At 38.2% G+C, this 18353-nt stretch overlaps 1 protein-coding gene across 7 annotated transcripts in view; it reads left to right on the forward strand.

Annotated features, from left to right (window-relative positions):
• The window catches only part of PAK3 (p21 (RAC1) activated kinase 3), a 271892-nt gene extending 256217 nt beyond the window's left edge, over positions 1-15675 (forward strand). For all 7 annotated transcript variants that reach the window (XM_066356523.1, XM_066356530.1, XM_066356524.1 and 4 more), the window contains 2 exons: positions 9390-9527; positions 14631-15675. In XM_066356523.1, coding sequence (XP_066212620.1) covers positions 9390-9527; positions 14631-14720 — 228 coding nt within the window. In that variant the 3' untranslated portion in view covers positions 14721-15675. The remainder of the gene's footprint in view (positions 1-9389; positions 9528-14630) is intronic.
• Positions 15676-18353: the final 2678 nt, after the last annotated feature.

The raw sequence follows: 18353 nt of genomic DNA on the forward strand, positions 1-18353 counted from the left end.
CTCAGCCCCTGCTGGATACTCAAATTTTATTTCTCCCCAACAAGGTGAGCAGCAGTTTCAGACCAAGTGTGGCCGACCATCACCTCTGCAGAAGTTCTTACTGCTGATGAGACACTGGTCTCAAGGAGAAAGACTTAGAGTTTCCTTTCCTGGGGCTGACTGTGCACCCCAGAAAGTGGCTGAGCTCCTTGTTCAGATCCAACAATAAACACACAGGGACCTACACTTTGAATGTCCATGCTCCAAGCCTCTCTCTCTTCCCCCTTTGGAGTCTATCCAAGCAGGGTAGGATATCCAGCACCCAGGCCAGCTGACTGTGTAGATCCACCCTATCCAATGTACATGAGCCGCTGTGCCAGTGCTGATCACAGTCAGCAGAACTTGCCTCAGCTGGGTGAGGTTTAAGGAGCCATTCCTCAGGATACCACTTTAGCAAGGGTTGTTAGGTTCTGAACTGATGCTCTCTGCAGCTGGACACTGTATGTGCCAGCGCTGTGCCTCCCTGGGTGTAACCCGGTGCAGATCAGTGGGAGACACTGCCCATGACTGGCCTTCAGCAACCTTCTTGGTGTTACAAGCAATCCAGAGTTTGTGACTGCCTCTGCTGGGCCCAGGTGCACATGGAAATACCAACTGCACACCTAGGCTGGCTTTTACCCATTCTTGGCCTGGGGGAAAGTCCACTTAAAAGACAAAGGTTCCCTGAGTCATCCTTCTGCAGCCTCTGTCTGCTGGCTGCTTTTTGGTATCAGCTGCTGAATAAATCTATGGTAGAGTCTAGAGCCTGCAATAATTCAGAGATTACAAATACTAGTGGGTGTGGTTCCACCCCTCAGCCCCAGGTGTCAGTCTGTCCGGAGTTTTTTCATAGACTTCAGTAGGGTATGGCCCCAGGAGTTCAGTTGATGTGACCTCTGAGTCCCAGAGGTGTGGTCTTCCTGCCCACAGTTTCAACTGAGTCTCCTGTAAGGTGGAAGCACCAGTCTTAGATTCAGGAGTGTGGGATGGTGTGGGTAGTTCTGGCCTCAGCACTAGAAAACTGAGTCACTGACACACCCTCTGCTTCCTGGCCTCTCAGAACAACCCATTGCCACCCCTGGAGTAAGAGAGATTCCTGAGGGAGGAGCAGTTCCTTTTCCCAAGATTGATGACACTCTGAGGGTATGGCTCCACCAAAGAAAGATGGTGACTGCAGTACAGTGGAATCTTGAGATAAGAGTTTAATTTGTTCTGTAACTGAGCTCCTAGGTCAGTCAACTTGTATTTCAAACAAATTTCTCCCATTTAAAATAGTTGAAATAGATTTAATCTGTTCCAGCACTGTGAAACATCCCAAACCATCCTAAATTATGGAGAAAAAAAAGTTTTTAATTAAGAGACACACATGTATACTTTACCAATGTATAACAAAATATATGAAATAAAAGAAAAAAGTGTTATTTAATACTATATTCTTACCTTGGAGACAGACGAGTGTGGCTAACAGAGGTGAATGGCAGAAGAGGAGGGAGGGAGGAAGGGATGCAGGCACTGTAGACACGTAAACTAAAACTGCACCTTCTTAACACTAAATGTAAACTAAAACTGCATTTTCTTTACTTAAAATGAAACCACAAAAACTTAATTATAAAAAAATGCACTTTCTTAACTTTAAACTTAGCCTAAGCTTAACATTACATATTTTTCATTTAATCATCACCTGTTTTTGCCTTTTTGGCTACATTTTTGGCACTTTCACTTACAGGACTTTTGAATAAAAATCTATCCAAAGAGGTTTGCTTTTGGCTGCCTTTTAAAATGTTACAGAAATGTGACAAACAAGTGTCATTAAAAAGTGCTGAAGCACAACCAGTTGAAACTTTTTCTGTGTGTTTCTTTTCAATGAAACTTGAAAGTTTCTCCCACATTGTCAGCATATCTTTAATTTCACTTGTAGAAATCACTTCCTCCGACTCTACCTCTTCCTCACTACTAATCTCTTGCAGAAGCTCCATATGTTGCATCATCTGTAGCTCCTTCAACTCCTCAGTTGAGAGTTCCTCCTCATGTTCCTCGATGAGCTTGTTTACGTCACCCTTATCTACCTCCAGTCCCATTGACTTTCCAAGGGCACAATCTCCTCCAATGCTTCTACCTCGGTCTCGGTCTCGGTCTCTGGTTCGAATCCTACGAAATCTCTGTCTGCAACATGCCAAGTTCAAGGTTCTTCTTGTAACCTCTTGCCATGCCAACTCAGTAATGTGTAAACATATCACGATCTTGTAGTGATCTTTCCAAAACTCTCAAAGGGTTATATTTGTATTCTCAGTCATCTCAAGCAGCGGCAGAACAAGTGCTTTGTTTAAAGATTTTTAAAGTTGGAAATGACCTGCTGATCCATAGGCTGCAAGATTGAAGTCGTGTTGTCTGGGAGGTAGAGGACTTTCATGAATTTGAAGTCATAGAGAGTGTCATCTTCAAGACCAGGTGGGTAGGCTGGAGCATTTTCAAGGATTAGTAATGCTTTCATTGGGAGTCTATTTTCTTGAAGATATTTCTTCACTGCAGGACCAAAGACGAGATTTACCCATTCAATAAAAAACTGCCATGTAACCCATGCCCTAGCATTGGTGCACCACATAACCTTCAGCTTTTCTTTAATAATCTTGTGAGTCTTAAAGGCTCGAGGATTTTCAGAATGATACACTAGCAGTGGCTTTACTTTACAGTCACTGCTAGCATTTGCACACAATGCAAGGGTCAGACAGTCCTTCACGGGTTTATGGCCTGGCAGCTTCTTCTCTGCGGTGATGAAAACCCTCTGGGGCATTTTTTTTCCAAAACAATCCTGTTTCATCACAGTTGAACACTTGTTGGAGGATGTAGCCTGCCTTTGCAATAAGCGCAGCAAAATGTGCGATGTACTGCTCAGCTGCCTTAACGTCAGCACTCACAGCTTCACCATGCCTCACCACCGAGTGGATGCCAGATGTCTTCTTGAAATATTCAAACCAGCCATGACTTGCCTTAAATGTATCTTCTGCTGCCTCTTTTGAGGTTGATGGTTCTTTCTTCTTCAAGGTGCCGTAAATAATACGTGCCTTTTCACATATTACAGTCTCAGTCACTATATCTCCGGCCAGCTCTTTCTCTTTCACCCTCACCAGCAGAAGCTTCTCCATTTCTTCATGGATATTTGTCCTTAATTGGGACAGAATTGTAGTTCCTTTTGCTGGATTTGTGCTTTTGATGGCATTCTTTTGTTTAAGGATGATACAGATTGTAGATGTATTGTGGTCATACAGCCTTGTCAGTTCAATCACTCGTACACCATGCTCATGTTTTTCTATTATTTCTTGCTTTACTTCTATCGACATCATTCTCTTCTTCTTCTCACCACTCTCCTTTACACTCACTTTCTTTGGCCCCATGATAGCACACAAAAAAGTTAGCAAAAAATGCAAAAATGATTCAAGAACGATTAAAGCACATGAGATTCGACTTGATTCTGTGGGTAACATGTGAGAAAGAACTAGATGCTGGTGTTTTGCTGCTGATAGTGGACCCATGCACCAACGCGCCAACTAGCGGCAGCTTCCCAAATCATGACTCATATCTCGGAATTTCGCTCGGATCTCGAACAAAAATATGAACTGAGTCGCAGCTCGTACCTTTAAAAAATTCATATGTTGGTCTGCTCCTATCTTGAGGTACCACTGTATTGGAGAATGACTCAGTAGAGAGGTTCTAGTGGCCATCCCCCACCCTGGGCCTCCAACTATACACTCTCCTCTTGCAAGTCCAGTCTTCTCAGCTCTCCCTCCCCTGGAGCCCTTGGTAAGTGGCTATGAATGAGATTTTCTACATGGGCCCTGTAAGATGGAATCTTTGTCTCAAAAAGCTGTCTCTGGCAGATAGAAACCTGACTCTTTTCACTGCTGAATTCTGTCTGGGCACCTATTCTAGGCTATTGGGCTATAGACTGGGGCTCTGGGCCTGGGGCTCTGGGCCTGGGGCTCTAGGCCTGGGGCTGAGCACCCACACCTCTTAGGGCACCCTCCTCATAGTGAGAGCCCCTCCAGATCCTCTGTCACCCCTCACTCCTGGGAGCAAGGCAGCCCTTTCCATGTCTCTGCCCTTCTGACCAGTCTTGGTGTGGCTTCTTTCGTGATCCTTGTTTATAGACTCCTCTTAGTTTAGTCCAAAGTTGGTTTTCCAAGATGATTTTTCTTAAATTAATTTGTAATCCAATTTGGTACTGGGAGGTGGCAGTTGGAATGTCTGCCTACTCAGTTGCCATCCTCAATGCCACATCATCATTTTTTATGGCTGAGTAGTATTTCATTGTATCTGTGTACTACTTCTTTATCAAAGATGATTCTTGAGTTTCTTAAGAGGCAAGTAACTAAAAAAGAAATCTCTAGTCCAATTTCTAAAACCCAGCTTACTCACTTTTAAGTTTTCACTAACTCAGATAAAACCAAGATGTGATCATTCATGCATAGATATATTTTCCTCAATTCTTATTCATCTAAGACTTAGCTTTGTTAATAAAATCCTTTTGTACTCCTGATCAGGCAGTGGCACAGTGGATAGAGCATCGGCCTGGACTCAGATGACCCAGGTTTGAAACTCCAAGTTTGCTGGCATAAGCGTGAGCTCATCTAGTTCAAGCATGTGCTCACCAGCTTGAGTGTGAGGTCACTGACTTGAGCATGGGATCATAAACACGACCCCATGGTTGCTGGTTTGAGTGCAAAGGTCTCTGGCTTGAGCAGGGTGTCACTGGCTCAGCTGAAACCCCCTGGTCAAAGCACAAATGACAAAGCAATTAATGCACAAATAAGATGCCGCAACTCTTAGTTGGTGCTTTTCATCTCTCTCCCTTCCTGTCTCTCCAAAAAAAACCTTTTTTGCTGTGATTGTTGTATTTGCTATAATTATATTTGTTTGTCATATCAGAGCCATGGGCTATAATCTTCTTTTTTGTAGCTGAAACAAAAGATGTGTTCCAAAAGTTCACTTTTAAGTTAATTATTTGAAACTCAGAGTGCATGTTATAGAAGTGGCATTATGAATAGTGTGTAGATTCCCAGGCCAATCCACAAAGGCGAGTGTAGCCCATAATATAACTGAAATGTGTATTTCTGTAATAGAGATCAGTTGATAATAATATCATTGCAATTAAAATGAAAACAGTAGTTGAAAAAGAAATGGTATATGTTTGTTTTTTTTTCTTCATTCAAGGAATAGTACTTGTTGAAAAGCAGATTTAAGCTTAGGAAGACAAAGAGAAACCGATAAGGATTTTTGTGAAAATTAGACAGCACCGCCTTTTTAATTAATGAGTTAATATATTTATTTATTTTTAAGTGAGAAGAGAGGAGATAAAGAGACAGACTCCTGTATGTTCCCGAACCAAAATCCACCCAGTTACCCCAATCTGGGACTGGTGCTCAAATTAACTTAGCTATCCTCAGTGCCTAAGGCTGAAACTGAGACCAACCAAGCTATCCTCAGCATCTGTGGCCTACAGCTCCAACCATTCAAGTCACTAGGTAGAAGAGAGGGAGAGAGAATGGGGAGAAGGAAGGTAAGAGAAGCAGATGGTCACTTCTCATGCGTGTCCTGACTGGGGATGGAACCCGGGACATCAGCATGCCAGGCCAACCAATTTGTCAACCAGCCAGTTTTAAATTTATTTTTAAGTAATGTTTTAGAGAATTTTAAAAATAATAAAAACAGCAGTGTTCATTGCAGAAATTTTGGAAAATTGAAATAGATGTTTTAAAAATCAAGTCACTAATAATCTTACCACCCATAGTGAACCACTGTTAACATTGGTGTTTTCTTCAAATTTTCTTAGGACATGAACTTTTTAATCAGTCCACCAGTATTAACTATAATATGTCCCCATTGTGAACTATTATGCAGTCCTTAAAATGATATATTTGAAGATATTTTTTTAAAAAATCAAGGAATATTTATGATACAGTGGTTCTCTCTCTCTCTCTCTCTGTGAGTGTGTGTGTGTGTGTGTGTGTGTGACAGAGAGAGAGAGAGAGAGAGAGAGAGAGAGAGAGACAGGGAGGGAGAGAAATGAGAAGCATCGATTCTTCGTTACAGCTCCTTAGTTGTTCACTCATTATATTCTCATATGTGCCTTGACCGGGAGCTACAGCAAAGCAAGTGACCCCTTACTCAAGCCAGCAATGATGGGGTCCTGTCTATGATCCCACACTCAAGCCAGCGACCCCACACTCAAGCTGGTGAGTCCCCTGCTCAAGCCAAATGAACCCATGCTCAAGCTGGATGAACCTGTGCTCAAGCTGCTGATCTCAGGGTTTAGATCCTGGGTCCTCTGCATCCCAGTCTGATGCTCTATCCACTGCACCACAGCCTGGTCAGGCTATGATATTATGTTGAGTAAAAAGCAGCATTGAATTTGATACCTAGATTTAGGATAAAGGTGTGTAAGCAAATCAGGACTATTCAGGAGTCATTAGTTAGGGTGCCAACCAAGAATCCCTCCCTCTACCATCAGTCCTATCCTCCAACAAAAGCCACAACTATTTTTTATAGAAATTCAGAAGAGGGCATATGCACTCTTTAAAGTGCTGCAGAGATTCATAGCACTGGTTCCTTATTATTTCTTATTCTCTTTCAAAGTACAGGACTTTCTTCTCCCTTGATGCACTGTATCACCAACACCATTCTGGCTTCACAACTATTATCCAAGGTCATTATTTTATTCATAAATGAAATAGAAAGAGGGGCATGCATTTCCTAAGTTAATTAGGCATGAATTGAAGAGAGGTGAGAGGATTGGGTAGAGATGCACGTGTACTTCTGCATAGCAAGATTATATGGAGAAAATGTATTTAGCTAAGAATACCGAATGAAAAGTGAGGAAATAAAATAGTATAATATTCAAACAGATCTACGTAGAGTGGCTAGAAGAAAAATAAATGTGTTTGTTTAGGACTGGATTGGGTGACCAGGCAGAAAGCAAACAAGCAAAGGACAGAGAGTGTAGCAGAACTGCGTGACCAGCTGAAATGGGAGGTTTGTTTAGGGAGGGGGACAGCAAATATAATTTGCAGCAACCAGTTTCCTTTTAATAAGGAAACTAAGAAAGTTTGTGAGTACATGTTCTTCATGCACTAATTATCCAAGAAGGAAAAACACTGTGTTTGAAATTAACTTATCTGCTGTGATTGCACACCATTTGATTTTAGCCCAATTGATGATTGTCTAAAGGCAGTTAATGGATTCTTTTTCTATACTACCTCGTTTTCGTCACGACTAGATTTGCCACTTGTGTTTTGTCATGGAAGTTCTAATAGCTGCCACTTGGATTTGCTGTTCTTCAATGAAGGAATTTAAAACTAGATAGGAGGAATTAGGAAAAAAGAAGTTGTTTAGAGGAGGGTATATTTACATGGAGATTTTTTAATGTCCTAGGGAGGAAATATAGTTTCATCTCACTTTATAGAAACATGCAAGAGAATGTTACTCATCACTGTGCAAGAAAATCCCCCTCTATGGGATTCTGTGACTCTCATATTTGGTGTAATTATAACTCAGATATTCTGAGATATTTAGTGGGCCGCAAGTCTTTTACCAGTGGTTCTCAATGTTGGCTATAAATTGGAATCTCCTGGACATCTTAAAAAATACCAGTGCCAGGATTTGTCCTCCCAAAATTTTTACTTAAGTGGTCTGGGTTGAGAGCTGGGCATGGGGAATCTTTTAAATCTCCCTTACTGATTGTGGGAACCTCTAGTTTGGCCTGTTGCTTAATTAGCTGGGTGGAGTAAACCAGTTCTCAGAGTGTGGGCCTGGAACCAATGGTTTCAGTATCAACAGAGAACTTGTTAGAATGAAAATTCTTGGGCCCCTCTACAGATTTAGTGAATCTGATTTATGATGGGGTCACCCAGGAATCTGTTTTAATAAGCTCTCTCGGTGATTCTTATATAAACCATAGGTTGTCAGCCACTAGATTACCTGTCCTTCCTAACCGTTTCTAAAAGCACATCTGTGGAGGTTTCTGGAAAGGAAGAGAGATGTTCTCACCAGCTGATGCAGACTGGCCTGGGAAAGGACTTTGATAAGAATACTTTTAATAATATTAGTAGGAGCCATGGTGAGGAAAAGGGAAGGGGAGTGATTATTTGCTGCAAAGCCAAGCAATTTCAGGAGGTAGCATGTCTCCATAATAGTTAGGCAGTTGGTTTCACAGGCAGACATAATAACACTGGTAGCAATACCTGTAGGAAAACTCTTACTTAACTTTCAATATGCTGTTCAAATGCCAACATTCTATGTGAAGTTCTCTCTGAGCCCTGATGTAAATTGCTTTATCCTTCTGTTTACTTTGCACTTGTTATGTTCCTCGGTTAAGTATTGTCTCGCTGTATTGAAGCTCTCTGTCTCTTTCACTAAATTGTGTGATCTTTGAAAGTAGGACATTCTCTAGTGATCCAATGTCTAATATAATACCTGATGCATAATTAATGCTCTATTTGCTTAGAGGAGTCATGAGGAATGGCAAGCTTTTGTCAAGAGCCTTTGAATAATGGACTTCATGAATTAATCATGGTCTTGGGTCCAACTATCTGCTTTAAAGACTAGGGCCCTTGGTTTTGTCAGCATACCATGAGTACATAGATATCTCTCATTGGTAACCATACATAACAATGATTTCAGTGATATATTAACAATTTATTATTTTACAGTAAGGTACATAACTCTCACGTTCCAGGACTAGTAATGACAGTTTTTCTCACAGGTAGACCTTCATGGGTAATAAAATTTAGAGGGATACTTCTGCCAGAAAAGTACTTCAGTTTTTGAGTCCCACAGGTCACTTCTCATCCAAGCACTGCCATCTTCTGTTTTTTTGTACTTCTCTAATTCTATAATGGATTCTGTTCATGCCTGGGCTGCTCACAGATATTTACACAAGATAAACACTTAATAAATTACAATCACCTTTGCAACATACCTTCTGAAGGTTATATATACTCTGGTCAATATTATTGGATGTATATGTGTTTCTCAACTTTTTAGAGTCACAGATTTACAGGCAATATTTGGTTTAATTTGCTAGGTGTTTAATCAGACATTTGTTATAGTATATGGATTTTTTTTTACCTGCTTAACTCTCAAAGGAAAACTTTATAACCTGATTTCCAAGTTTTGAGGGGTTGAGCATCTCAGTTACTGCCAAGAGTAATAATTTCTAAATGTTATAAAAACGTTGATATATATGTCAGTGTTATTCTGTATACTGGAAATTTTAGGATCCACTGTATAAACCAGAAGAAATGGATTTGTACCTGCTACACCAACTCGTAACCCTAATATGTAAATGCCGAAAAGATTTCTCTAATTTTTTTCTATAGGCATTATATCTGATAGCTACTAATGGAACCCCAGAGCTCCAGAATCCTGAAAGACTGTCGGCTGTATTCCGTGACTTTTTAAATCATTGTCTTGAGATGGATGTGGACAGGCGAGGATCTGCCAAGGAGCTTTTACAGGTGAAAATAAAACAAGACACTTACAAAGAGTCATTACATTGAGCTTTTCTACCTCAGTGTGTGACAGCAAGAGAGCTCTGTAAAGAAATGTCTCGTGAGAGTTAAACTATAACCATGTGATTTTAGAACACAGGCACATAAGTGTAGGCATGCATCTGATACATGATTCATTGACATGTTGTCTTTCTTCTGAGAAGTTGGCAGTTTAATCTGTATTTTTTTCTCTTCCTGGAGTCTTATCTTGCAAGGAAAAAAAATGTGAACCTCTGGTGTTGCTGTTTTGTTCTAAACTTTACTTGTGCCCCTGGCTGTTGTATGCAGGTGCTCTTGGCTGGAGGTAATTCTCTACATAACTATGCAATTATTTCCATGGCATTTGCTACTTTAATGCTTTACTGGTCAAAACTTCTTTGCTTGTGATGCCAGTTGGCAAGCACCTGCTTGCCTGGGTGAGTAACATCCAGTGGTGAGTGCCTCTGTAACCATTTTTCCTTTTCATGGCTCTCAGGGCTTAGTATATACAATGATAATTAGTACCTATAATGTATCAAATTCTTTACACACATTATCTCATTTGATTCTTGCAACAGATTTATTAGGCAAGTGTTATTGTCCTATGTTACAGATGTAAAAATTGAAGCTCACATAGCTATTAAGTGGTACAACTAGGATTTGAGCTCTGGATTGTCTGATTTACTGCAACAGAAACACACAAACCAATTTAGAGCAAAAGATGAACAAGAATAGCTCAGAGATATCACAAGTTTGTTTCCAGACTACCACAGTGCAGCCAATATAGCAATGAAGTGCATCAGAATCTTTTTGTCAGTGGGGGTGTCTTGTCTTCAATTTGTTTTAAAAAAAGCAACATCTGTGAAAAACAGTAAAGTGAAGTTCAATAAAACAAGGAAGGCTGCATTTATATTGATAAAGTAACACATACACAGGATTACACATATAGCTTCACTGCTGGGGACTGTTCCTCGAGGACATGTATTAAGTTCTACAACATTCAACAATGGTGACTGCTTGTTCTCTCTTTGACTTTGAACACATAATCAAGTTAAACAAAAGACACAACCACAGATTCAGTCAGTTGTAGGCAAAAATTATGTTTCTATTGCTCCTAAACTTCTTCCGGAGACAGGGATCCAACACCAGGCAAAAATACCTCAACTCAACTCAAATCACCCCAGAGATATACCAACTTGGAGTAATTAAGGAAGATATAATGTCTCTTTTCTGCTACCTGTATTTCACAGGCTCTCATAGAACCCTGAAATGTCAAATCTGTAATGGTCCTTTATTAATCCTCTAGTTCAGTGGTTCTCAAACTCAAACATTTTGAAGTCGGGGTGCATTTAAAATCCTACAAATAATTGGAGACGCATTATATACAAATTTCTGAGAAATATGTTATAATGATTAAGTCAAATATTAAAGAAAAATATAAAGTCCAAGCATGCTTTTATGGTAATTAAACAAAATAAATATGACAAAATTAAATTTATTCTGACATTAAAAAACATTTTTATGTTACATTTTTTGAGTTATGCTTTTTAGAATTCGTAAAAAAGGAGTTAAAAATAAAAAAAAAACGACAAAAAAGTTATCTTTTTATATATATAAATACACTCTTAGTAAGATTTAGTAAATTCGGCAGGTCCCAGCATGAATGTGTTAAATTTTTTCATTCCTGTATTTATGAGAAACATGAGCCTGATGTGTCCTAGCGATTTCTTCAATGTTTGGGCATTTATTTGAAAGGCAAACTCTCATTTCCTCATCAATACATTGAAGAATTCCTCTCTTTTTACTCTTAATTGTGTTGAGGGTAGAAAATTCTAATTTACATAAATAGGATGTTGAAAATTGTAGTAAAATGTTCAAAGCTTTTTTAGATATTGCCACACATTCTTCTTTTATAAAAATTCTAAAGACTTCAAGAGACAATTCCTTATGTTTAATCATCAACCCACGATCAGTGGATATAGCTGCCAGTTCTTCGTCTGTTAATGTTAAACCAAATTCACTGAAGCTTCCATGAATGGGCTTCTAATCCAATCGTATTGTTCAGTGTTAAGTGATGGAAAATGCTATAAATTAAATTCTGCCCGTCAGCCTTCAAGTCCTATTTTATTTACACTTTACTTTTGCTCACTTCCAGAATTGGATTCTTCAATATCACACTTCTTTTTGAGAAATCTATCCATTTTATTTGAGTGTATTTATCTAAAAATAATATAATGATGTGTTAATAATAAATATAATAATGACGTGTTAACAAAAATAGCAGTATTTCTGTAATGAAATGGTATAATAGAGTAACTATATTTATTTTTATATCTGGGGCACATGCAGCAAACTGGTGCAGCTAGTAATTCTAGGTCCCGAGTGGGAATGGTGCAGAATTAAGAAAATACAGGGTCAGGAGGGCCCTGTAATTGCTGCTGGCAAGAAGAAAGCGTGCCCCACAACTGCATCTTGCTTCATTTATAGGGCAAAGTGAGGCCATTAGCAAATGAATGATCGCTGATTACTCTTTCCAAAACAACCCAAGAATTTTACCAAGTACAGAAAACCCCCACCATCCATATTATCTTAACTTTACATCAAACAAAGGATAGAAGAAACTTGCCTCCAGTCTTTCCGGGGAACATGGGGAGTAGTGTAAACAATCCAGCACAACAGCTTAGCTTAACAGCCTTTTGCAACCTAATCAGGCAAGTGAGGTGGGGGGTTGGGCAGACTGTCAGCTTACAGACATTTCTCCACACCTCTGTCCCCCAAAAATGTAAACTTCAAAAACCCTATTGGTTTTTTGGTCCCCAACAGGCACATATTTCTCTGGGATCCCATAGGGCACAACCTGAAAATCTTCTAGGGTGCACCAGTATGCCCTGGTGCACACTTTGAGAATCACTGCTCTGGTTAATCCCATCTCAATAAGAAACCTAAAATTTTGAGTGCTTCACTTCCACATCTTTTTACTCCTCCCACCACACCACCTACACATCTTGATGTGTGTTCCAGGGATAAATGAAGATACTGGTTTTCTTAATATAGCCATACAGTTAGTTACATAGATAATAGAATCAATTATCTAGTTAGTGTATTCCCCAATAGTACTTTTATCTGAACAAATCATATAGCTGATACAAAATTATAGTATAAATTGAATAGTTTGTTCAATCTTTTCATTTTATATATATTAGCAATAACCCATATATTTCCTTAAGTCCATATAACTTCATTCTCTGACTTAGCCTATCAATGCCCAGTTTAGAGGTCAGAAAGGTAAAAGAAACATGACATTCACACCACTGGAAGGCTTGAGAAAAGACATAGGTATTATGTATTTGTGTGATTTTCTGTATATATAAACCAGTTCTCTGTTCATTAATTGATGTTTATTGAGCAACTCCTATTTGTAAGGCTTAAGTGCAGTGGATGATACACACCTCTTAAAGACATGATTCTTCTTATCCAAAAGTTCACAGTCTCCTTGGGTACATAAGAAATAAGTAAACAAAGAATGCAAGGTTGTTTAGAGACCGTTCAAACAGTAAATGCCATGATTTTATAGGTAATCAGAAAATGTCTGCCAACAGTAAGGAGTTCTGTTGGGCTTTGAAGGACAGATCAGTTTCAGAAAGCTTGAAAAAATGGAGGAAGGAATTACAGATGGCAAAATTATCCTGTGGTCAAAGGCATGTAGGCAAGGTTTGATGGAAAAATAAAATCAAAAGTGTAGCAGAAGGAGTTCAAGTAGAAGTTGCAGGAGGTAGGACCGTCTTTCCAGAATGCCAGGATCTTGAACACCAGGCTAACGAGTTGGGGGTATAGACAGTGGGGCAATACTGAAGTTCTGGGAGAATCACATGATGAAAGCTTTGTTTAGGGAGATTAATATGGTAGTAAGCAATAAGAATTAGTGACAAGAAAAATGAAGGCAAAAAGATCAAGGAGGAATTATTGTTATAGTTCAGAGTTGAAGTTGATAAGGCATGAACTAGGGAAGGCAAGAGTTCATTGTAAGAGGCATTGAGAAGAAAGTACTTGGTAGCTGATTTCATGTAGAACATAAGACAAAGGAATATAAAAGTGACTTCAGTATATAGAACCACTAGTAGCATTCAGTAAAAGCAAAAGTGAGAGAGGATAATACAATGACAGCATGCCTTTGCTTCTATGTTGTTTACAAGGAACTGTCATTTACGTTACTTGATTTAACCATTATAATAAGCAGATAAGGGGATTGACTTTAGATGCTTTGACTGACTTCAAAGATGCATCACAGAAGAGGATCCAATATATGTTTTTAAATGGTGAACTCAAGGTGACAGAAGGAAATGTAAAAGGATATATCCAGCAGGCAATTGGAGAAAGAGGACCAAAATTAAGGAAAGAGATAAGGTCACACCATACAGATTTGGGAGTCATTCCTACAAAGCTGATGAGAAGTTGAAATCATGAAAGGAAATGAGCTCTCAAAGTAATTAAATTAGAAAAAGAAGATGATAAGATTTTATAAGACACCAACTCTAGTATGTGGGGGTGAGCAGGGGTGAAACCAGGAAAGAAGATGGGAAGGAAGTAGTCAGTGAGCATGCTTGTGGAAGAGAATCAAGGCAGTAGAATGTCACAGGCCTCAAAATTGGAAACCATTTAAAAGAAGAAAGATATAGTACTTGTATTAAGTACTGCAGAGGGGCCAAAAGAGAAATGATGGAGGTACAGCTATTGGGTTTAGCAGTTAGGAAGCCATTGGTTTCAGGGTCAAGGTCTAAGACATGCTTTCAAGCATGAGAGCTGCTCCAGAGAAAATCATCAGTTTAAGAAATTCAGAAAGTGAGACTGCTGTAAACACTGAGATCTTACAAGACCCCAAATCTGAGTTTCTAGCTCTGCCAGTCAGCTTCCAGAGCATCTCCTAACACTGAAAGATGAAAGCATCTGAAGGACAAAAACATTATTTAATAAAAATAATGTTTAATTGAGTGCTCAAAATACATTTTAATGAAGAAAGGGCTGCTTGAAAATATAAAGTAATATACTTGTTGGAGGAAATAATTCTAGTAATTCTTTTTTTTTCTTTTGCAGCATCCATTTTTAAAATTAGCCAAGCCTCTCTCCAGCCTGACTCCTCTGATTATTGCTGCAAAGGAAGCAATTAAGAACAGCAGCCGCTAGGACTGCAAGCCTTAAACCACACCATCTCCTTCATGAGTAAGACTAAAAATTCTGCTGCAGAAAAGATGGAAGAAAGACAGTCAAATGGGGTGGGGGTTCTTTAACTTTCAAGTGAATAGAAACTTCTTATAAGCCTTTTTCCTACTCCCTCAGATTATGTAATTTATATGTAAGCCTGAATTGCAGCCCAAACAGGGCAGCAATATCGAAGTGGCCAAAAAGTGGTCAACTTCCACCGTGAAGCGAAAGAGCCAGTAGTGAATCCCCTCATTTTGTGCACTCACTTTGAAGAAAAAGGTTTCTCAAAGGTGCACACTCCCTCTTCATAGTGTTGTATTTGTTTTTAAGTTAGAGAGTAGTCCCTCTTGCATTCGAACCTCCTTCAAAAATCCTTACCCAATGTGATGTTTTTCACTTGCATTGTCATTAGATGTCCAGAAAAAAATGATGTCAAAACGTTTTTTTAAAAAGAAAGCAAAAAAATAAAAACAGACAAAAAATAAAAAAATAAAAAAACCCTACAAACCAACAGCAACAACAACAAAAAAATAGAGCAAGCACTGTGTGAACATGTGTAAGTCCATACCCTAATAGAGTTACAATTTTTTATTCTTCTTCTGTAGTGGTGGCTTGGTTTGTGTACCTGTTTTCTGAACTTGCATTGGAAAAGGTTTCTTTTAAGATACTTTCCAAAAGCAAGGAGGAATATGTGTGTTCAGGAAAGGCTTTAAAAACTGTATATTTAAATGAGGCTCTAATGGTGAAATCCTGTCACATTTTTATGGTGATGCTTAAGAGGTAGTTGGTTTATCATTTAAATAAATCAGCTCATTGAACATTATGATACCTGATAAAGGACATACCAAAATTGTTGCACTCCTGTTGAGTGAGTCCAGGTCCTGAACCTAGGAAATCCTCATAGGAGCAACCACATTTAAACAAAGATGGGACTCTCTCTGAGAGGCAAAAGGAAAATAAAATAATTGTGAAATACTAAAATTCTTGTTGAACAGTTAGCAAACAAAGATTTTAAAAATACCTAATTTAATCCTCTCTTGTGCTTGTGAAACATCTGAACATAAAATAGACACATCAGAAGGGAACAGACCCATTAACCAACATTTGCTTATGCTAAAAAAATATTTATTTTGAAAATTTATAACATTTAAAAAATTGTAAAAACATATGGAGAACAAATATTTTTTACAAGCACTAAACTCCATAAAAATGAGAGATCAATGACAACTATATCCCAATCAATATTTGGCTGTAAGTAATTATTCCTATTTTCCCTATGTACCACCAATTCTGTTTCAGAATATAGTGTATTCATACTTAAGTCTTTTGGGCTTTTGAATTTCAGAAACATGCTCATGAAGATCTGAAAGTTCTCCAGTAAAAATATTTAAGGTATGCAATCATATATACCAAGAAATGTAAGCCCAAATGAATTCTTTTTCTGGGTTGGAGAAAATAGAAAAAATTGACTATTATTTCACCATTTATCTATTTATTAAAAAATCAATGATTGGCACTTCCTGAATCTTCTGAGAGTAGAAAAATATCTGAGGGGTCTCTGTGTAGAAAAGGATATGCTTCTCTTTAGAATGTATTGTTAAATTTTATAAATTCTGCAAAGTTGTTTCTCTAAGCCTTCAAAAACCTAACAATTTGTGTTGTATAAGGCTTCTTGATTAGTAGTATATCAGGAATCTGAATAGAACCTACCTATATTCAGCAAGGAGGAAAAGAGATCAATGCCCTGGACTTCTCTCCTTCTCTGCCGAGGTACATTCATTCATCTAACCATCTATCTATTCCTTAAAATGAAAGCATTTTCATTAGAGAGTTTCTGCTAACCATATAATGCATGTTTATGTTTAGGAGATAGCACCATTGGTGGATTTCCTATTTTCCTATTTTTTTTCTTGACTAAAAAGTTTGGGAGGGGCTTGAATCTCCTAAAAATGCCACAGGATGATAAAACAAGAAATGCATAAAGAATATCCAGTGGAAATATTAATTTGAAGCATACTATATCTACATTGCAAAAACGTGGCTGGTCTTGAATATTTTAATGCTACACTGTCTTAATAAGAGAAAAGGGGGACTTGATTTTTATTTCATTTAAAATAAAGTTTTGTTGGTTTTTTTTACTCATAGTGCCAGGGAACTCAATGAAGTAATACCTGGGATGCAAATAGAATTCAGTGCATTGATAACTATGCCCTGTGAATGGAGAGAGCCCCAAACCTCCTTGAAAATTCCTAGTTGTCAATTAGCATCCCTTTTATGTCATAAAGACCTTTTATTTTATTTCGTGGGGGTGGCCTGGAGCAGTGATCTTTCAGATCACTGTAGGCAGAGAAATGGTTGCTCTTTTATGCTTCGATTCAGTGTGTTCACCATGAGAAGCCAGGTACTTCTTTATCACTTCCCACTGTACCACGATTTTATAATATATCCCAATAGGCTTTACTCTTACTAATTTATACCTATGTAAATTTTAAAATAAAAACAGTTTCTAAAGACCCTTCCCCGTGTTGGAGAGTTATGTATATTTCTAATAAGTATTAAAGAGAAGCTGTTTCTACTGCCAAAATGATGCTGAAGAATTCACATTTGGTATACTTGAAAAACTTGGACTCTAGATGGTTAATAGTTTATTCCCTTTCCCTGGATTTTTTAAAAGCTCATCTTGACACAGCTTGAGTCTATTCAGATCTTTAAAGTTGCTAGTATGCCCTGAGATAAAGAGGGCACATCATCGAATGTTGATTCCAAAATGTCCTGGAATAAGGATAGGGCAGTGGGAAAGTTAGGGAAGGGTGAGAAGCACAGTAGAGATTATTTATTTAAGAAAGAAAGAAAGAAAGAAAGAAAAAACATTAATGTTGTAACAAGGATCCGGTGCGTTGTCATAATCCCATGAGGATTTTTGGATGACACATTCTCCTCAAATCAGTCAACATGTTGGGTAATGACTTCGTTCTTGCTGATCTCGTCTATGTGTCATTGTAAATATTTGTGTGTCCATGTTCTATTTTGGCTACTGGATGGCCAAGTCATGTAAGAAGATTTAACTCAAGTATTTGTTCTTTAGTTAGGTTATTCAGATTTCCTTTAGGCTTGTGAATTGCACCGCATCATTTGAGTTTAACCACCTGATCTCCACATCTATCCCCCCCCCATCTGAAGCACATTCCATTGCTAAAAGAAAAAGAAATATGAAATTACTTTCTGTTGTCTGTATAAATGTTTTGATAGTTTGAGAAGTTTGTCTATAAAAGATATTTCTCAACTCATAGATCGTGTAAATAATTATATTCCATTGCTCAATGGGTTGTTTATTTCCAATGAGGCTGCCAGTTCTCAGAGAGGATCTGTAAATCACTTTTAAATAACATAAGCAGAGATTACAACTTTGTAAAAATAAGTGTGCATATGGACAAAGACTGGGAACACAGATAACTGAATTCAGTTGTGTTAGGGTGGTGGGATTATGCAATTTTTTTCTTTTAAATTTTTTCTTTGATATTGTTATACTATTGCTTTATAATAAATACACAACAGAAATGGGACAATAGAAAAATAGAAAAGGTGCCAGAAACAGAGGCCTTCTGGCCAGAGCCC

This window comes from Saccopteryx leptura, chromosome X (assembly GCF_036850995.1).
Source record: "Saccopteryx leptura isolate mSacLep1 chromosome X, mSacLep1_pri_phased_curated, whole genome shotgun sequence".
NCBI lineage: Eukaryota > Metazoa > Chordata > Mammalia > Chiroptera > Emballonuridae > Saccopteryx > Saccopteryx leptura.